The 22006-nt window shown below is 38.1% G+C and overlaps 1 protein-coding gene across 1 annotated transcript; it reads left to right on the forward strand.

The window, feature by feature from the left end:
• The first annotated feature begins 336 nt into the window (after positions 1-336).
• CUNH1orf146 (chromosome unknown C1orf146 homolog) lies at positions 337-21935 on the forward strand. Its single transcript, XM_027113941.1, has 5 exons — positions 337-442; positions 18801-18920; positions 20403-20571; positions 20966-21044; positions 21739-21935. Exons 1-5 carry the CDS (start codon positions 337-339, stop codon positions 21871-21873), a joined length of 609 nt encoding a protein of 202 aa, XP_026969742.1. The 3' UTR covers positions 21874-21935.
• The last annotated feature ends 71 nt before the right edge of the window (positions 21936-22006 follow it).

Consider the following 22006-nt stretch of genomic DNA (forward strand, 5'->3'; position numbering starts at 1 on the left):
CAGTGGTTGAGAGTCCGGACGCCTGCCGATGCAGGGTACAAGGGTTCGTGACCCGGTCCGGGAGGAACCCACGTGCCGCGGAGCAGCTGGGCCCGTGAGCCATGGCCGCTGAGCCTGCGCGTCCGGAGCCTGTGCTCCGCCACGGGGGAGGCCACAACAGTGAGAGGCCCGCGTACCGCAAAAAAAAAAAAAAGAATCGAAGAGGCCGTGAAAACCACTGTTGGCCAGACTCCCACTTGATGACGGAGGAGACTGAACGGGTTAGCGATGTACAGGAGGTTGTTGTGCAATGTTAAATTTATTTAAATTTGAAAACTTGGGAAAGGCAAAACCGTAATGACGGAAGCCCAGAATATTAGGGCCTTGGACCTGGCAAAGGCGTTAAGAGGCCATTGGGTCCAGCCTGATTTGCAGATGAGGGAACGGGCCACCTGGAGGTGTGGTGAGTGGCTCACAATCAGCGATGAGTGGGGCTTGGTTGCTAGTCTAAGAGCGTTTCCCCAGAGAGATTGAGGGAACCTTGCTGCCTCAGCCCTGTTTATCTGACGCGTTCTCAGTCGTTAATAGTACGCTTCTGGGGGTCTGCGACCCCAATTACTTTCTCACTTATTAGTGCATAAAATTAGTTAACCTTCTAAGTTTAGTTAAATTAGTTAAAATTGTTTATTAAACCTGTATAGAGGGGTGTGAGGATTTAAATGACTGTACAGGTATGCCTTGGAGATATTGCAGGGTTTGGTTCCAGGCCTTAGCAATAAAGCGAGTTACATGAAGTTTTTTTGTTTCCTGGTGCATATTAAAGTTATTTCATACTATACTGTAGTCTGTTAAGTGTGCAGTAGCATTTTGTATCTAAAAAAATAATGTATGTACTTTCATTTTAAAGTAGTTTTTCAAAAGGTAATCATAGTCTGGGCTTCCCTGGTGGCGCAGTGGTTAAGAATCCTCCTGCCAATGCAGGGGACACGGGTTCGAGCCCTGGTCCGGGAAAATTCCCACATGCCGCGGAGCAACTAAGCCTGTGTGCCACAACTACTGAGCCCGCATGCCACAACTACTGAAGCCCGTGAGCCTAGAGCCCATGATCCACAACAAGATAAACCACTGCAATGAGAAGACCATGCACCACAACAAAGAGTAGTCCCCACTCACCACAGCTAGCAAAAGCCCGTGCGCAGTAACGAAGACCCAAGGCAGCCAAAAATAAATAAATAAAATATATTTATAAAAAAGAAAAAAGCTAATCATAGTCTGACAAGGCAGGGTTGCCACAAACCTTCAATTTGTCAAAAAAAATCAAAACAAACAAAAACCACAATATCTGCAAATCACAATAAAGGGAAGCAAAATAAAATGAGGTTTGCTTGTATGTTTTGTGGATGTATTATCAGGTGGATTGTTATTAGCTAGACAGTAAATTAAGTTGTATGGGAGGAAATAAAAATTTCAGTCCTTCCCCCAGACAGCCATTTACTCATTCATAAACAAAGTTTGAGTATCTACTTTGTGCCAGGTGTTGGAGGTACAGTATTGGATAAAACAGGTGTCTCTGCTCTCATAGAGCTGTTAACTTGTCATTCATTCATTCATGCAATGAATGAGGAAATTATAGAGCAGCTGGTTTCAACCCAGCAGGGAGAACTTTCTAATTATTAGAATTGTTCAAAAGGAGAATAAAATTGCCTTAGGAAATATTAGCTCACCATCACCGAACGTTACTTTCACTTGGATTAGTTGGTTTCTAAATTTTGCTTTAAACTAATTTTGTATTAAGTAACATGGAGATTATAAATTTGGTTGACATTAAGGAGATTATGATCTAGGGGAAATGAACGACATTTATAAATAATTTTATGGGGCAAAATATGAGAAGTGCTTAACAGGTGTTGTAAGGTGGATTCTGAGAAAGGAGAGGTCTCATTTAGTTTGAGGGAGACAGAGATAGTTTCTTGCAGGAGGCAGAATTTCTAATGGGCCTTGAAGGAGAGGTAGGATTTTTTTTTTAATAAACTTTATTTTTTAGAACAGTTTTAGATTTACAGAAAACTTGAGATTCTACTTCACATTCCACTGCACATTGCATTACACTGCAATGTGAAGCCCGTGCACCACAATGAGGAGTAGGCCCTGCTCGCTGCAACTAGAGAAAGCCCATGCGCAGCAACAAAGACCCAACGAAGCCAAAAATAAATAAATAAAATAAATAAATTTATTAAAAAAAAAAATTTAAACAAAAGTATGAGGAATAAAGTAAAAAAAAATGCTTCTATGAACATTCTTATACAAGTCTCCTAGTACACATTGCATGCATTTCTTTTGAGTATATATTTAGGATTGGAATTGCTGGGTTATAATTTATGTGTATTTTCAACTTTAATAGATAATGCCTGTCAAGAACTGTGAAAGGTCTTTTTACTCTACTTGCAACCTAACAAGCTAACCTATTACCGTTTTATTAATGCTGGCAGAAGATAAAAGATGCCTGGATCAGAAACAAAAGATTTTTAAAATTTTGTGGCAAAAGCAGTAACCAAAGTTTCAGGTTCTTGTTCATTCCTCTGGCCCCCAAATTCCGCAGGGGTGTGGGAATAACATAAGTAAACCTAGGTGAATGTACATTCAATTGGTTATGTTAACAGAGAGAAACACTGAAGGGAAGAACACTTGTTAATTAGTAGTAACAAGCCTGCTTGCCTCATTCCTCAATGTTTATTGCAAGTGAAAAATGGCCCGGATAAAGAGTAATCAGGGGCTTATATTTACATACCCAGCAAAAACATGCAGACACTAAAGGCCCCTCACAGATTATCTACCCCAATAATGCCTAATCATCTTCCAAAATGGTTATATCAATTTGCACTCTACCCATGTATAAGAGTTCTTATTGCTTCATATCCTTATCCTTAGTTTTTTTTTTTTTTAATTCTAAGTTTTGTCATTCTAATGCAGCCATTCTCAACAGGAGTTCTATGAGAGAATTAAACCTGTAGAACATGGTTTGAGTGATTATTTTCTCAATTCTACCAAAGTTGGTAGGTGACTAGTACCATTCTAGATGTACAGAAGAAAAGTAAAGTCATATCATGGATGTCTTAGGGAGGGCTTGGCAAACTACGGCCCATGAGCCAAATCTGGCCCTCCACACTTGGAGCCAAGAATAGTTCTAGTTCAAGTGACTGGAAAAAAATCAAAGAAAAATAATACTTGTGACACATGAACATTATATTAAATTTATATCTTAGTGTCCATAAATAAAGTTTTAAGAAATACAGCCATGTTCATTTGTTTACTTATTATCTGTAGCTGCTTTCACACTACAATTGCAGAGTTGAGTCACTGCAACAGAGACTGTATGGCCCACAAAGTCTAAAATATTTACTCTCCAGCCTTTTACAAGAAAGCTTGCTGACCCCTGTCTTAGGGCATTAGAGCTTCATATCCCAGAACCCTAATTAAGAAGGCTGTCATGCGTACAAAATGATATCTCCTTGTGGTCTTAATTTGCAGGTAATTTATCATTTTGAGTGTGATGTAGATAAAGTGAGTATTTAAAAGGTAAGTAGAATTTTGGCAGGCAGAGATCAGGGTGGTTGTTTCAGATGGAAGAAAATAGTATGGCATGGTAGTGAGGTGAGAAAGTATAGGGTTTCTTTGGTATAATGGGCAGGACTGACTATATAATTTGCAGGCCCAGTGTGAAATGAAAACATAAGATCTCTTGTTTAAAAATTAACATTTTCAAGACAGCAATAGGAGATAATAGCAATAAGACAAGTACAGGATCCTTTTAAGTGTGGAGCCTTGTGTGACTCCACAGATTGCATGTCAGTGAAGCTGCCCATGTTAGTGGGAAGTAATTCTGGAAAGGAAACGTGGCATCAGTCTTTGGGGAGAGGAGCTTGAATACTAGGCTAAAGAATTTGGATTTGATTTCTTAAGCCTTAGGGAGCCATTAAAGTTTTCTGAACAGAACAGTAATCTATGGGCTTCCCTGGTGGCACAGTGGTTAAGAATCTGCCTGCCAATGCAGGCAACATGGGTTCGAGCCCTGGTCCAGGAAGATCCCACATGCAGTGGAGCAACTAAGCCCGTGTGCCACAACTACTGAAGCCCACATGCCTAGAGCCCGTGCTCTGCAACAAGAGAAGCCACCGCAATGAGAAGCCCGCACACCACAGCGAAGAGTAGCTCCTGCTCGCTGCAACTAGAGAAAGCCCGCGCGCAGCAACGAAGACCCAATGCAGCCAAAAATAAATAAATTTAAAAAAAAAGAAGAGTAATCTAGTTATAAATTAAGTTTTAGGAAAATTATTTGGGAAGAGTTTGTAGAATAGATTTGAAAGGAGGCAAGACCAGTTAGGAGGTAAATATAGTAGCTCAGGCAAGAGGTAATAAATATGGTATTAATGAAAAAGGAAGAGGAAAAAGGAATAGATCTAACATTGGACTCATTCACTTTTTTTCTTTTATTGTGGAAAGAAATATAGTATAGATCTACCCTTTTAATAAATTTTAAGTATATATTATTGTTGACTATAGGTACAATGTTGTACAGCAGATCTCTAGAGATTATTCACTCATAAAAGAAAATTACCTGATATAATAAAGGCCATATATGACAAGCCCACAGCTAATATCATACTCAAATGTGAACAAGTGAAAAATTTTCCTCTAAGATCAGGAACAAGGCAGATGTGCCCACTTTCACCATTTCTATTCAGCATAGTACCAGAAGTCCTGGCCAGATCAGTTAGGCAAGAAAAAGAAATAAAAGGCATCCAAACTGGAAAGAAAGAGGTAAAACTGTCCCTGTTTGCAGATGACATGATCCTATAAAAAAACTGTTAGAACAAATATATCAATTCAACAAAGTTGCAGGATACAAAATCAACATATAAAAATCAGTTGCATTTCTATATAGGAACAGCAAACTATATGAAAAGGAAATTAGGAAAATAATCCCATTTACAAGAGCACCAAAAAGAATAAAATACTTAGGAATACATTTACCTAAGGAGGTGAAAGACTTGTACACTGTAAACTACAAAAATTGGATGAAAGAAGACACAAATAAATGGAAAGACATCTTGTGTCCATGGATTGGAAAACTTAATACTGTTAACATGTCCATTCTGCCCAAAGTGAACCCATTCATTTTCACTCTGTAGGTGTATATGACCTTTGCCACCATCCTCTCTCAGCCTGAATTTCCTAAAGTGTAAAATTATATAAATACTTGCTTTTCCTTTTCACATTTGTTGCTCAAAACCCAGCCCAAACAGAAGTTCAGTGTGAAATTTCTTGTGTTTTCCTTTGAGCATTCCTCATAAGATATATATATTTAAATATGTGTGTATACACATTCTCATTCCATTTCTAACTGACCTTTTGTTTTGTGATAGTTATGTCTCTACTCTGAGCAGCCTTTAATTTTATTATCAAGTTTGAATCACTTCAGTTTCCTCTCTCTCCTCTTGTTGCCACAAACTGCCTCTGCTGGAAGGAAAAGCCTGGTTTGTGGATGCCAATTAAATCAAATAACAAAATGTTTATAAACTGTCTACTGTGGACTAGTTTGGAAGAAGATCAAAAATTGAAATATCATTAGAGAAGGCTTCATGGAAATGCTGGGTCTTCCTTCTTTAAGTTAATGCTCTGAAATGGGAACCATTGCTTTTAATAATTCTTAATAGGAAGCATAATATTGAATGAGCTTAATGTATAACAAGACAGATATTTTTTCAGTGTTAATTTTTTTTTTTTGGCTGTGTTGGGTCTTCGTTACTGTGCGCAGGCTTCCTCTAGTTGCGGCAAGTGGGGGCTACTCTGTTGCAGTGCTCAGGCTTCTCATTGCAGTGGCTTCTCTTGTTGTGGAGCACGGGCTTTAGGCACACGGGCGTCAGTAGTTGTGGTGCATGGACTCAGTAGTTGCAGCGTGCAGGCTCTAGGGCATGCAGGCTTCAGTAGTTGTGGTGCATGGGCTCTAGAGCGCAGGCTCAGTAGTTGTGGTGCACAGGCTTAGTTGCTCCGTGGTATGTGGGATCTTCCCAGACCAGGGATCGAACCCATGTCCCCAGCATTGACAGGCGGATTCTGAACCACTGTGACACAAGGGAAGTCCAAATTTAAAAATATATATATTTATTTATTTATTTGGCTGCACCAGATCTTAGTTGTGGCACATGGGATCTTCGTTGTCACGTGCGGAATCTTCATTGCCGCATGCAGGCTCCTTAGTTGCGGCATGCAGACTCTTAGTTGCGGCATGCAGGATCTAGTTCCCAGACCAGGGATGGAACCCAGGCCCCCTGCATTGCGAGTACAGAGTCTTAACCACTGGACCACCAGGGAAGTCCCATCAGTGTCAAATTTTGACTTTCAAATATTCTTTAGAATGTCTCCATTACCCTAATTTTATTTCTTTCTGTAATTTACTCATTCATCAAGCAAACATTTCTATGTGTTCTTTTTGTTCTTATTTTTCTCAGATTGTTGGCACCACTAGAAGCTGGTTTGATACAGAGAGATGGCTGAAAGTGATGGAAAAGAAAAAATTAAATGGACAACCACCATTATTATTAGCTCATCGCTTAAGGTAAAAGAGGCATTTGGGCCATTGATCTTGAATTTAAAATTGAAAGCAATAGAACAATATTTTTAAATATCTTTAGCTTGATTATCCAAAGTTGTGTGAATCGGCAAGTACATAATCTAAAATGTGTTTTAAAGACAAATTATGAATGTCCCTGCATCCATTTTCCTACTTCTCTAAATATTTGAAGGTTGGAAATTTTCTAAGTTCCTTTTTTTTTCTCACTAAGCCTATTCTAATAGAGATGTTGAGTGATTACAGAAACAATGCATATGCACATATATATTACTTAAGGTTTTTTGAAAGGTAAACAATGGAAACTGATCTGTCTAGACTTAGTGGCCTTGGGAGGAGGCTGTCTCCCTACAGTTTGGATGGGGAGGGAATGGGAGTTGAATGCCTGAGGGCAGTTGGTCAGTCCACAACTGTTTTTAACTCCTCAGCCAACAGGATTTCTCCATTGCCCTGATGTTTATCTTATGGACACCACCTAATGTCTAGAATGAAGGGGCAAGAAATGATTATTCTATGGTAAAGAGAGAGGCTAGAATAAGACTCTGATTACGATCTGTTTTATTCACCCTATCCATTCACTGCTGCCTCAAGCTGCACTTTGCTCTGTTGGCTTTAGCCATCTAGCACCATACCAAATACCCATTTAAGACAGCCTCAAGGTTCATTGGAATTTTTCATGCTTCTTTTTGTTAGGTTTCTGGAATCCATATTTCTCTCTTGTTTCTTTAGCTTTTCCAGACTGATTTTGAGAGAGGGAGACAGCAACCCATGCTAATGTGCTTGTTTTGTGCTTTCTTTTCTTTTTTCTTTCCTTTTTGTCCCACCTTTTCTTTTCTTATTATTTATTTGTTTTTTTTATTTATTTGGTTGTGTTGAGTCTTAGTTGCGGCATGTGGGATCTTTCATTGTGGTGTGCAGGCTCTTCATTGTGGCACGCGGGCTTCTTTCTAGTTGTGGCGTGTGGGCTCCAGAGTGTGCAGGCTCAGTAGTTGTGGTGTGCAAGGCTCTAGAGCACACAGGTTTAGTCGCCCTGTGGCATGTGGGATCTTAGTTCCCCAACCAGGGATCGAACCTGTGTCCCCTGCATTGGAAGGTGGATTCTTAACCACTGGACCACCAGGGAAGTCCCACCTTTTCTCTGTTTCTTTTTTCTCTTCTTTTTTGCCTCCTTTTGTATTGATTGGTAATTTTTTCTCATTTTTTTCTTAACTAGCTTTGAAACTAGCTAGTTTCTTACCTAGCTTTGAGGTAACTTTTTCTCAACTAGCTTTGAATGGTTTTTTTTCTTAGCTGGCTTTAAACAGCTCTATTTATGTTTTTTAATAGTTACCCTAGAAAATTTAACATGTATACTTAGCCCCACAAAATCCAAAGTAAATAATTATTTTTATCTTCCTCTTAAATGACAAACAAATCTTAGAACACTAATTCCAATCACCCTTTTCTGCATTATATTTTGTTATCATATACAGTTTAATTCTATAAATTTTTTAACTCAACAAAGTGCTATTATTTTCTAAAGTTAGCATTTGTTTAGATTTACTCATGTCTTTGTTACTTTCTTTGCTCTTCTTTTCTTCTTTTGGCTCAGACCTTCCATTTTGGATCATTTTCTTTTTTATCTGAAGAATATAATTTAGAAATTATCTAAATGAGGATCCTCTCAGTTTTTGTTAGTATCCAAATACAGTTGACCCTTGAACAACGTGGGGTTATAGGCAGTGACTCCCTCACTCCCTCCCTCAAAACTTCACGTTTAACTTTACATTTGGCCCACTGTATCAGCAGTTCTGCATGTGAGGATTCAACCAACCTCAGATTGTATAGTACATGTATTTATAGAAAAAAATCCACATAGAAGTGGATCCACACATTTCAAACCTGTGTTGTACAAGAATCAACCATATTTTTGTCTTCCCCTTGATCTTGCAAGATGTTTTAAAAATCACTTTAATTCAGGGACAACTTACATACAATAAAATACACACATTTTAAATGTACAGCTTAATGAATTTTGACAAATGTGTATACCTGTGTAACCATCACCCCAATCAAAATATATAGAACATTTTCGTCACTCCAGAAAGTTCCTTCATGCCCTTTTGTAGTCAGTCCTTTTCCGGTTCCCCACCTCAAGCAACCATTGGTCTGATTTATCACTATAACTAGTTTTGCCTGTTGTAGAACTTCATATAAATGGAATGATACAGTTTGTACTCTTGTGTCTGGCTTCTTGCATTAAGCATAATGCTTTTGAGATTCATCCATGTTGTTACATATAACAATAATTTGTTATCTTTTCTTTGCTGGGTAATAGTGTGTTATATGAGTGTATGCCAGTGTATCTATTCACTAATAGATATTTGGGTTGTTTCCAGTTTTTGGCTATTATGAATTAAGCTGCTCTGAACATTCATGTATGTCTCTGTTAAGACGTGTTTGAATTTCTCTTATAAATACCTAATAATGGAACTGCTGGGTCATATGATGAGTGTATGTTTATAAGAGATTACAAACTGTTTTTCAAAGTTCACTACAAATGAACACTGAATCCATTTAACTATATAGCTATACTGAAACTAAATGCAGGGATTATGGTTTTATATTCCCATCAGCAATGTATAAGAGTTCAAGTTGCTCCAAGTTGAAAGATATTTTCCACTAGATTTACAGATATTTTCTCTCAGTGTACTGAAAATATCTTCACTGGATTTTGGCTTCTGTTGTTTTTTCTTTTGTTTGTTTTGTTTTGTTTTAACTTTTCTTTTAATATCTTCATTGGAGTATAATTGCTTTACATTGTTGTGTTAGTTGCTGCTATATAACAAAGTGAATCAGCTATACATATACATATATCCCCATATCTCTTCCCTCTTGCCTCTCCCTCCCACTGTCCCTATCCCACCCCTCTAAGTGGTCACAAATCACTGAGCTGATCTCCCTGTGCTATGCGGCTGCTTCCCACTAGCTATCTATTTGACATTTGGTAGTGTATATATGTCAGTGCCACTCTCTCACTTCATCTCAGCTTCCCCTTCCCCATGTCCTCAAATCCATTCTCTACGTCTATGTCTTTTTTCCTGTCCTGCCCCTAGGTTCTTCAGAATATATATATATATTTTAGATTCCATACATATATGTTAGCATACAGTATTTGTTTTTCTCTTTCTGACTTACCTCACTCTGTATGACAGACTCTAGGTCCATCCACCTCACTACAAATAACTCACTTTCGTTTCTTTTTATGGCTGAATAATATTCCATTGCATACATGTGCCACATCTTCTTTATCCATTCATCTGTCGATGGACATTTAGGTTGCTTCCATGTCCTGGCTATTGTAAATACAGCTGCAGTGAACATTGTGGTACATGACTCTTTTTGAATTGTGGTTTTTTCAGGGTATATGCCCAGTACTGGGATTGCTGGGTTATATGGTAGCTCTATTTTTAGTTTTTTAAGGAACCTCCATACTGTTCTCCATAGTGGCTGCATCAATTTACATTCCCACCAACAGTGCAAGAGGGTTCCCTTTTCTCCACACCCTCTCCAGCATTTATTGTTTGTAGATCTTTTGATGATGGCCGTTCTGACTGGTGTGAGGGGATACCTCATTGTAGTTTTGATGTGCATTTGTCTAATGATTAGTGACGTTGAGCATGCATTCATGTGTTTGTTGGCAATCTGTATATCTTCTCTGGAGAAATGTCTATTTAGGTTTTCTGCCCATTTTTGGATTTTTTTTTTTTGTTTTTTTGATATTGAGCTGCATAAGCTGCTTGTATATTTTGGAGATTAATCCTTTGTCAGTTGCTTCGTTTGCAAATATTTTCTCCCATTCTGAGGGTTGTCTTTTCGTCTTGTTTATGGTTTCCTTTCCTGTGCAAAAGCTTTTTTTTTTTTTGCGGTACACGGGCCTCTCACTGTTGTGGCCTCTCCCGTTGAGGAACACAGGCTCCGGATGCGCAGGCTCAGCGGCCATGGCTCACGGGCCCAGCTGCTCCACAGCATGTGGGATCGTCCTGGACCAGGGCACAAACCCATGTCCCCTGCATCGGCAGGCGGACTGTCAACCACTGCGCCACCAGGGAAGCCCTGTGCAAAAGCTTTCAAGTTTCATTAGGTCCCATTTGTTTATTTTTGTTTTTATTTCAGTTTCTCTAGGAGGTGGGTCAAAAAGGATCTTACTGTGATTTATAGAGTGTTCTGCCTCTGTTTCCTGCCTATGTTTTCCTCTAAGAGTTTTATAGTGTCTGGCCTTACATTTAGGTTTTTAATCCATTTTGAATTTATTTTTGTGTATGGTGCTAGGGAGTGTTCTAATTTCATTCTTTTACATGTAGTTGTCCAGTTTTCCCAGCACGACTTATTGAAGAGGCTGTCTTTTCTCCATTGTATATTCTTGCCTCCTTTATCAAAGATAAGGTGACCATAGGTGTGTGGGTTTATCTCTGGGCTATCCTGTTCCATTGATCTATATTTCTGTTTTTGTGCCAGTACCATACTGTCTTGAATACTGTAGCTTTGTAGTATAGTCTGAAGTCAGGGAGCCTGATTCCTCCAGCTCCATTTTTCTTTCTCAAAATTGCTCTGGCTAAAACTTCCAAAACTATGTTGAATAATAGTGGTGAGAGTGGACATCCTTGTCTTGTTCCTGATCTTAGTGGAAATGGTTTCAGGTTTTCACCATTGAAAACGATATTGGCTGTGGGTTTGTCATATATGGCCTCTATTCTGTTGCAGTAAGTTCCCTCTATGCCTATTTTCTGGAGAGTTTTTATCATAAATGGGTGTTGAATTTTGTCAAAGGCTTTTTCTGCATCTGTTGAGATGATCCTATGGTTTTTATCCTTCAATTTGTTAATATGGTGTATCACATTGATTGATTTGTGTATATTGAAGAATCCTTGCATTCCTGGGATAAACCCCACTTGATCATGGTGTATGGTCCTTTTAATGTGCTGTTGGATTCTGTTTCCTAGTATTTTATTGAGGATTTTGCATCTATGTTCATCAGTGATATTGGCCTGTAGTTTCCTTTCTTTGTGACATCGTCTGGTTTTGGTATCAGAGTGAGGGTGGCCTCGTAGAATGAGTTTGGGAGTGTTCCTCCCTCTACTATAGTTTGGAAGAGTTTGAGAAGGATAGGTGTTAGCTCTTCTCTAAATGTTTGATAGAATTCGCCTGAGAATCCATCAGGTCCTGGGCTTTTCTTTGCTGGAAGATTTTTAATCAAGTCTCAATTTCAGTGCTTGTGATTGGTCTGTTTATATTTTCTCTTTCTTCCTGGTTCAGTCTCAGAAGTTCTGCTTTTCTACGAATTTGTCTATTTCTTCCAAGTTGTCCATTTTATTGGCATATAGTTGCTTGTAGTAATCTCTCATGATCTTTGTATTTCTGCACTGTCAGTTGTTACTTCTCTTTTTTTATTTCTAATTCTATTTGAGTCTGTTTGAGTCTTCTCCTTTTTTTTCTTGATGAGTCTGGCTAATGGTTTATCAATTTTGTTTATCTTCTCAAAGAACCAGTTTTTAGATTTATTAATCTTTGCTATTGTTTCCTTCATTTCTTTTTCATTTATTTCTGATCTGATCTTTATGATTGCTTTCCTTCTGCCAACTTTGGGAGCTTTTTTGTTCTTCGTTCTCTGATTGCTTTAGGTGTAAGTTTATGTTGTTTATTTGAGATGTTTCTTGTTTCATAAGGTAGGATTGTGTTGCTATAAACGTCCCTCTTAGAACTGCTTTTGCTGCATCCCATAGGTTTTGGGTCGTCGTGTTTTCATTGTCATTTGTTTCTAGGTACTTTTTGATTTCGTCTTTGATTTCTTCAGTGATCTCTTGGTTATTAAGCAGTGTATTGTTTAGCCTCCATGTATTTGTACTTTTTAGAGATTTTTTCCTGTAATTGATATCTAGTCTCATAGTGTTGTGGTCAGAAAAGATACTTGATATGTTTTCAATTTTCTTAAATTTACCAAGGCTTAATTTGTGACCCAAGATATGATCTATCCTGGAGAATGTTCCATGAGTACTTGAGAAGAAAGTGTATTCTGTTGTTTTTGGATGGAATGTCCTATAAATATCAATTAGGTCCATCTTGTTTAATGTATCCTTTAAAGCTTGTGTTTCCTTATTTATTTTCGTTTTGGATGATCTGTCCATTGGTGAAAGTGGGGTGTTAAAGTCCCCTACAATGATTGTGTTACTGTCGATTTCCCCTTTTATAATTGAATACATTTGCCTTATGTATTGAGGTGCTCCTATGTTGGATGCATAAATATTTACAATTGTTATATCTTCTTCTTGGATCGATCCCTTGATCATTATGTAGTGTTCTTCTTTGTCTCATGTAATAGTCTTTATTTTAAAGTCTATTTTGTCTGATATGAGAATTGCTACTCCAGCTTTCTTTTGATTTCCATTTGCATGGAATGTCTTTTTCCATCCCCTCACTTTCAGTCTGTATGTGTCCCTAGGTCTGAAGTGTGTCTCTTGTAGACAGTATGTATACGGGTTTTGTTTTTGTATCCATTCAGCCAGTCTACGTCTTTTGGTTGGAGCATTTAATCCATTTACATTTAAGGCAGTTATCGATATGTATGTTCCTATTACCATTTTCTTAATTGTTTTGGGTTTGTTATTATAGGTCTTTTCCTTCTCTTGTGTTTCCTGCCTAGAGAAGTTCCTTTAGCATTTGTTATAAAGCTGATTTGGTGGTGCTGAATTCTCTTAGCTTTTGCTTGTCTGTAAAGTTTTTAATTTTTCCATCAAATCTGAATGAGATCCTTGCTGGGTAGAGTAATCTTGGTTGTAAGTTTTTCCCTTTCATCACTTTCAGTATGTCCTGCCACTCCCTTCTGGCTTGCAGAGTTTCTGCTGAAAGCTCAGCTGTTAACCTTGTGGGGCTTCCCTTGTATATTATTTGTTGTTTTTCCCTTGCTGATTTTAATATTTTTCTTTGTATTTAATTTTTGATAGTTTGATTAATATGTGTCTTGGCATGTTTCTCCTTGGATTTATCCTCTCTGCACTTCCTGGACTTGATTGACTATTTCCTTTCCCATATTAGCGGAGTTTTCAACTATAATCTCTTGAAATATTTTCTCAGTCCCTTTCTTTTTCTCTTCTTCTTCTGGGACCCCTATAATTCGAATGTTGTTGTGTTTAATGTTGTCCAAGAAGTCTCTGAGACTGTCCTCAATTCTTTTCATTCTTTTTTCTTTATTCTTCTCTGCAGTAGTTATTTCCACTATTTTATTTTCCAGGAAACTTATCCTTTCTTCTTCCTCAGTTATTCTACTATTGCTTCCTTCTAGAGAATTTTTAATTTCATTTATTGTGCTGTTTATCATAGTTTGTTTGCTTTTCAGTTCTTCTTTGTCCTTGTTGAACATTTCATGTATTTTCTCCATTCTATTTCCAAGATTTTGGATCATCTTTACTATCATTACTCTGAATTCTTTGTCAGGTAGACTGCCTATTTCCTCTTCATTTTTTTGGTCTGGTGGGTTTTTACCTTGCTCCTTCATCTGCTGTGTGTTTCTCTGTCTTCTCATTTTGCTTAACTTACTGTGTTTGGGGTCTCCTTTTCACAGGCTGCAGGTTTGTAGTTCCCATTGTTTTTGGTGTCTGCCCCCAGTGGGTAAGGTTGGTTCAGTGGGTTGTGTAGCCTTCCTGGTGCAGGCGACTAGTGCCTGTGTTCTGGTGGATGAGGCTGGATCTTGTCTTTCTGGTGAGCAGCACCGCGTCCGGTGGTGTGTTTTGGGGTCTCTGTGACCTTATTATGATTTTAGGCAGCCTCTCTGCTAATGGGTGGGGTTGTGTTCCTGTCTTGCTAGTTGACTGGCATAGGGTGTCCATCACTGTAGCTTCCTGTTCGTTGAGTGGAGCTGGTCTTAGTGTTTAGATGGAGATTTCTGGGAGAGCTCTCGCCGTTTGATATTATGTGGAGCCAAGAGGTCTCTGGTGGACCAGTGTCCTGAACTTGGCTCTCCCACCTCACAGGCACAGGCCTGACACCCAGCCGGAGCACCAAGACTCTGTCAGCCACACAGCTCAGAAGAAAAGGGAGAAAAAAAGAAGGAAAGAAAAATATAATAAAGTTATTAAAATAAAAATTATTAATTAAATAATTTAAAAAAATAGTAAGAAGAAAAGAAAATAGAAAGAAAGAAGAGAGCAACCAAACCAAGAAACCAAATCCACCAATGATAACAAGTGCTAAAAGCTATGCTAAAAAAAAACAAAAACAAAAACAAAAAAAACCCAAAAATGGACAGGGAGAACCGTAGGACAAATGGTAACAGCAAAGCTATACAGACAAAATCACACAAAGAAGCATACACATACACACTCACAAAAAGAGAAAAAGGAAAAAAATATATATATCATTGCCCCTGAAGTCCACCATCTCAGTTTTGGGATGATTCGTTGTCTAGTCAGGTATTCCACAGATGCAGGGTACATCAAGTTGACTGTGGAGCTTTAATCCGCTGCTCCTGAGACTGCTGAGAGATTTCCCTTTCTCTTCTTTGTTCTCTTCTTTGTTCGCACGGCTCCTGGGGTTCAGCTTTGGATTTGGCCCCGCCTCTGTGTGTAGGTTGCCTGGGCGTCAGTTCTTCGCTCAGACAGGATGGTGTTAAAGGAGCAGCTGATTCGGGGGCTCTGGCTCACTCAGGCTGGGGGGAGGGAGGGGTACGGAATGCAAGGTGAGCCTGCAGCGGCAGAGGCCATCATAACATTGCACCAGCCTGAGGCGCGCTGTTCGTTCTCCAGGGGAAGTTGTCCCTGGATCACAGGACCCTGGCAGTGGCGGGCTGCACAGGCTCCCTGGAGGGGAGGTGTGGCTAGTGACCTGTGCTTGCACACAGGCTTCTTGGTGGCTGCAGCAGCAGCCTTAGCATCTCATGCCTGTCTCTGGTATCCGCGCTGATAGCCGCGGCTCACGCCCATTTTTGGAGCTTGTTTAGGCGGTGCTCTGAATCCCCTCTCCTCGTGCACCCCGAAACAATGGTCTCTTGCCTCTTAGGCAGCTCTAGACTTTTTCCCAGACTCCCTCCCGGCTAGCTATGGCACACTAGCACCCTTCAGGCTGTGTTCACACAGCCAACCCCAGTCCTCTCCCTCGGATCTGACCTCGGAAGCCTGAGCCTCGGCTCCCAGCCCCCACCCGCCCTGGTGGGTGAGCAGACAAGCCTCTTGGGCTGGTGAGTTCTGGTCGGCACTGATCCTCTGTGCGGGAATCTCTCCACTTTGCCCTCTGCACCCCTGTTGCTGCGCTCTTCTCCATGGCTCTGAAGCTTCCCCACTCCGCCACTCGCAGTCTCTGCCCGCGAAGGGGCTTCCTGGTGTGTGGAAACTTTTCCTCCTTCACAGCTCCCTCCCAGTGGTGCAGGTCCCATCTTTATTCGTTTGTCTCTGCTTTTTCTTTTTCCTTTTGCCCCACCCAGGTACATGGGGAGTTTCTTGCCTTTTGGGAAGTCTGAGGTCTTCTGCCAGCGTTCAGTAGGTGTTCTGTAGGAGTTGTTCCACGTGTAGATATATTTCTGATGTATTTGTGGGGAGGAAGGTGATCTCCACGTCTCACTCCTCCACCATCTTGAAGGTCTCCCTCAGTGTTTCCCAGTCTTATTTGAATAAGGAACATTTTTTAATATCTCATGGGACTAATATTTAATGAAACATAATTTGGAAAATCTAGTCTTAGCTCCTTGTTATGTTGAAAACTTAACTCTTGAACTTACCTATTTTTTCGTAATTCAGTACTTTCTAATTTTAACTTTATTATTTTCTTCTACTATTTTCTTTATACTTCTCTTAGTTGGCTCCTGGATAGGATAGAATTGAAATTCATCAGCGTGGCATACATGGTCCTAATTATCTGCCATCAGTTATTCCTGACACTGTCTCCAAATTAACTGACTCATACACAACTAACACACTTAAAAGAATCATACTTTCAGGTCTGAATGCCTTTGTCTATGTTTTCTGTCTACGTTCTTCTCACATTTGTCTTCTTCCTTCACTTGTCTGCTTAATAAACTGTTTTCCATTTAAAAGATTTGCCTCGGGCTTCCCTGGTGGCGCAATGGTTGAGAGTCGCCTGCCGATGCAGGGGACACGGGTTTGTGCCCCGGTCCAGGAAGATCCCACATGCCATGGAGCAGCTGGTCCCATGAGCCATGGCCGCTGAGCATGTACGTCCAGAGCCTGTGCTCCACAACGGGAGAGGCCACAACAGTGAGAGGCCCGCGTACCGCAAAAAAAAAAAAAAAAAGATTTGCCTCAAATTTTATGAAACTTTCCTGACTCATATCTGTTACATCCTTTTATATAGTTTCTGGTTCTTTGCCAAAATTCTTAACCTTGCCTTTCATCTCCTTGAACATAGTAAACAGCTATTTTAAAGTATATACATGGTATCTTTACTATATGTATCCCCTATGACTGCTTCTATTACCTGTTGTTTTTCATAGTTCTCTTTCATGTAATTTTGTTTTTGTATGTCTGATTATTTTTAACTGTGTGTTGGAATTTGTATTTGAAAAATTGTTTGTGGAAATAATTTGAGGCCTAGAATAGTTTTATATTCCTCTAGAGAAAACTTAATTCTGCGAGAGAATTAAACCTCTAATGCCCTAAGCAGGGTTGCCAGATAAAATACAGGACACTCAGTTAAATCTGAGTTTCAGATAAACAATGAATTTAGTGTAAGTTCATCCCAAATATTGCACAGGACATACTTATATCAAAAAATTATGTTGTTTATATGAAATTCAAATTTAACTGGATGTTCTATTTTTTTATTTGCTGATCTGGCAACCCAAGCCCTAAGGCTTCTATTGTATGTAATAAAGGAGCTTATCTCCTGTTCATTTAGATGATACTAGTTATGTGAGAATTGAGAAAATAATCATTCAGATAATTTTCTTTGTTCTGTAGTTGAAATGAGGAGACCTAATTGAGAAGGGTCCCTCTAGGGAGTGCTTCTGCAAGGTACTTGGGAGCACTAGTAACACAGTATCACTTTAATACAATTTTAAGGATTGAAATGGTTTGAAGCTAGGCTGCAGCCCCTGTGAGAGCTGTTCTACTTTTGTCAAAAGCTCTGTTCAGCCTCTCATCTCTCTTCCTGAACTGACAGATGCCCTCAGGAAAAAAAATCAGCTAAGTGCTGATCTCTTATCTTTGAATTTCTGTATAGGTCTTGGTCTTGTAATTTTTCACTATCCTGCTAACTCTCTGATGCATTCAAGATTTTTTAAACTTTCCAGCTTTTCTAGTTGCCTTCAGCAGGAGGGTTGGCCTAAATTACTTAATCTGCCATCACTGGACTCAATGTGTAATTTTAAAACAGCAGAAGAAAACTCATGCGAAGAGTCTTTATTGAACTCTAGGTCAGGATCTGTTTGAGTACCGTAAAATACTCTTTTTAGGAAGGAAGGGAATCAAATATTCTATATCTAGAATACTTGATATTCTAGATATATTTAAGTATGCTTAAAATATACATGTTCTGAGGCTAAATATAAAGTTTATATAAGGGATTTTTATCTACTTGGAGACTAACAAGCTTGAGTTTTAACCAATTCATAAATAGTATAAACCACGTCTATTTTAGTGCTTTGGGTAATATCTAATTACGTGGGTAGAATAGAAAATTAGATGAATTTTGAAACGCTTAGTATTTAAACCAAAAGTCCTATTGCTGTCTTCATGTTTTCTAACTCACCTAAGGCTTAAAACATTTGAAAAGTATACTAAAAGTAACTGTAATGTAAACATGAATTGGAGAATTGGTTGTCTCCTTGTGGTACTGTGTATGGCACTTCATGGTTCTGTCAACCATCTAAGAAACACACCACCATACACCTTCTATTTATACATTAATGCATGTCAGAATCCATCTTCAAGTTGTTTTTCAAAGAGAAGTTTGTGTTTGCTCTTATAGTTTAATTCTTTAATACTGTCCTTATTTTCTTCCCTAAGTAACGTAACTAGTACACAACTCATTTCCAAACCACAGTGTGTTTCAAAACTAAATATTTTTACCTTTAAGTTTTTTTCTCCATAGAGAGCACATTTGGTATCTCTGTTGATGATCAAATCTTTAAGTGGTATAGTTATAAAAGAAGCTATTAAACTTATTTTTTTGATTAGCTTTAATTAAACTCTTTAAAACATGTCTTAAGTTTGTATTTCTGAAAATTTTTTTAAGAGTTATGAAGTTGCAACCGCCCTAGAAAATCGAAGCCATAAGGTTCGGTATTCAGATTCAGTGGAAAATGGATCAATTATATTTTCTCTTTCTGGTACAGTATATTTGCTAATTTCCTTGATTTAAGTTTCTTAATAAATAAGTGTAAATTCTAATAATTTGGTAGTTCAGTAACTAAGTAATAAGCTTAAGGTGTTACCTTTTAGGAGAGGTAAATGTATAAAACTTTGTTACTGCTGCAAAAGCAGTACATATGGCCAATTACAAAATATATTCCTTTTTAGATTACAATTGTTGAACTAAAGCTGAACCAGTGGAGTCTGGTAGAGGATGGTACAAACTACTTGCTTTGGAACGAAGTTGAAAATAGAACAAAGCCACCCTCCGCAACAGTCAATACTTAAAATATTACCCATATTAACAGAGGCCAACATCACGATATTGGTCAAAATCCATATACAAAAACAATACAGAAGAATGTTTTTCATAATTTTGTACAAGAGTTTGCTGAACATAATATTGATATAAACAAATACTAACTAAAGGAAACAAATGGGGACAAATGTTTCTGAAATCATAAACCTGTACAACTGTGAGTCATGGGCAAAGTACAGGAAGGAATTAGATTAGGATATGAGAAAGCTAGGGACATGGGAAGGAGGCAGCTCCACTTGTGCTTGGAAAATGACAGAAGTGATAAAAAAAAAAAACATGGAGGTGAAGGATTTTATTAGGATGGTTACAAACAGGCCTGTACTCTAGCAGAGATTTTGGAAGACAGGCACTTTCAAAAGCTCCTAGAAATAGACCTCCAGGCTGAAAATGGCCCAACCTCAAATTCGTCTTTCCCGGTTGAATAGAGAGCCCTATATGCATTCTCTTATTTAATCCTTTCAACAAACCTATCAAAGAACTATTATTCCAACCTTACAGATGAAGAAATTTAGGTTCAGAGATATTATATAAATTTTTAGCTCAGGTTGATTCAATTAGTATAATCACATAGTAGCTTTCCTCAGATTGTGTCCTCCCCTCATCTTTTAAAGAGCTAAGTAGATTGTTTCCCTTCTGGACCATTCTTATAGGCCTGATACTGTTTCAGAGATCCTAGATATCTGCTTACTGTTTTAATTTATATAATAGTTTATGTTCTGATATAAAAGATTCTCCAAAAAATAACTAAAGGCTTGCTTAAAACAACTTTTCTTTAGTTGATTTCCAGCTTTTAAAAATCATAACATGAAAAATTAACATGTAACTAAAATTAGGCATTACTTTCATTGTGGACAGTGACTTAGAGGGAAAAAAAAAAAAGGTTACTGACCAAGAAAGGGTTTTTCCCTTAAATATTTAGATTAAATCATCCTTTTATATACAGAGCACTTCAAAGAACTACCTAATTATTTTGTCATGTAAGACTTTCATTATAGTAATTTCCATTTGTTATGGGTTTAGGGCCTGGACACTTACAGCTATGTTTTACTTATAGTTATTTTTGTTGATTTTACTGAGTTTACAAAAAAAAATTTTATCAGTATGACCAAGTGACATTTTATATTACACTCACCTTTCCTAGGAGTTGCATTTTTATTGATGGATGCTAAAAAATGCTTTATGTCTGCTGAAGAAACATTTCTAGCCAAAATTGAGAAGTTTATTAACATTCACCGAAATAGTTTTTTGGTTCTGTCTGCTGCCCTGCATGGGCCTGAGGAATGGAAACTGATGTTCAGGATTCAGCAGAGGTATGGACAACAGCACTACAGACCTATTTCCCTGAAATTATTTACTTCGATTCTGAATTATATTAGGCAAGCGAATTATGTTTTTCCAAAAGGTAAACTTTATAATGTTAACCTGTCCTATTTAATAAAATGCAGGCCAAATAGCTAGTCTATGAATCAGGGTGACAAGTTTCAAATTGCATGCTGATTTATGGGATTCTCCAGCAAGACTAAATCAGAAGTGAACACTTCTTAGTCAATTAAGTTCTGGCTGTAAAGCCATATCAAATCCTCTGTGGAATAAGGCAGGCATGAATGAATAAACAAATGACAAACAATAAGAGGTTTGTCTCTTCTTTCCACTTAACAGATGTAAGTCATATCAACTATTTAACTTTTGAATTTTTTTTTCCAGATTCCTGGGTAGTAACCTACGGATACTTCCAGTACACAACACAATAAATGCTATTAATCTTATGTGCACCATAGCTAAGGTAAGTCACCTGAGGAAAATGACATACATACATACACACTGATACACTTTAAGGTTCTTGACTTCAAAATGCACACCCTCTACCTGACAATATTTGTCAGGTAGAACTGACAAATATTCTACTTCTGTTCCCCTCAGAGAAGTTGCTATTTCCAACACATGCAACTCTTTCCCAAGCCTGAACTTAGCCTCTCAAGTCTTCTCAATTTATTTCCAGTACCAACTACCAGGATCACTCATTTAGGGCCAAAAGAGCATTTGGCCATATATATACAGTGTTGGCCCTATTGGTTACTTAAATCTTCTTTCAAATTCTAAAGTATAAATATTGGTAGTCATGAACTGTCAGAGTGCATACATACTATTTTATAACTTCACTGGTTATCCACTTTCTTTTCATACTTATTCTCCTCTGTAAAGTGTGCTCCCAACTCCCACAGGCAGAGTTAGGTGTTCCTTACTCTTATACTTGGAACAGATCTCTGTTGAAGCAATTCTTAATAGTATTCTATTTTTTGGCTTGCACATCTGAAATCTCTTAAAGACAGAGATCAGGTATTTTTCTATTACTCTAATAACCCATACACAATACTGATTGATGCTTGTTGAATAAATAATGTTAGGTATTTTATGATGTGACCCTGTAAAAATACCTTATTTCTCAAATAATATTGCATGTTTATATCTTCTTCCAGATCACCTCCAAACCACACATAGATAGCATCTGCTACAGAATGATAACAACTAAAGCTTACATCATTGAGCAAAGTCCAGTTTGGAAAACACTTCAAAAGATAAAACTGAGTAGTGATACATTTAACCCAAATTAGATTATCAATTACAAATGTTCTTTTGGAAGAATATTAAAATAAAATACATACAATTAAAAATGGTTTTATTTTCAGGAGTTCTGTTACTTCCTTTAATAATGTTCAGAAAAGGGACTTCCCCGGTGGCACAGTG

Source organism: Aethalodelphis obliquidens, unplaced genomic scaffold (assembly GCF_003676395.1).
Source record: "Aethalodelphis obliquidens isolate GAN/ISIS:26980383/991018 unplaced genomic scaffold, ASM367639v1 scaffold13, whole genome shotgun sequence".
Classification (NCBI taxonomy): Eukaryota; Metazoa; Chordata; class Mammalia; order Artiodactyla; family Delphinidae; genus Aethalodelphis; species Aethalodelphis obliquidens.

What these genes read in the sequence shown, in the direction of transcription:
- CUNH1orf146 (XM_027113941.1), top strand. Translation starts at nt 337, where the DNA reads ATGACGGAAGCCCAGAATATTAGGGCCTTGGACCTGGCAAAGGCGTTA. An exon ending in ACGGGCCACCTGGAGGTGTG is followed by an intron (nt 443 to 18,800) that starts GTGAGTGGCTCA and finishes ACATGTCTTAAG; the next exon opens with TTTGTATTTCTGAAAATTTT. An exon ending in TTATGTGCACCATAGCTAAG is followed by an intron (nt 21,045 to 21,738) that starts GTAAGTCACCTG and finishes ATCTTCTTCCAG; the next exon opens with ATCACCTCCAAACCACACAT.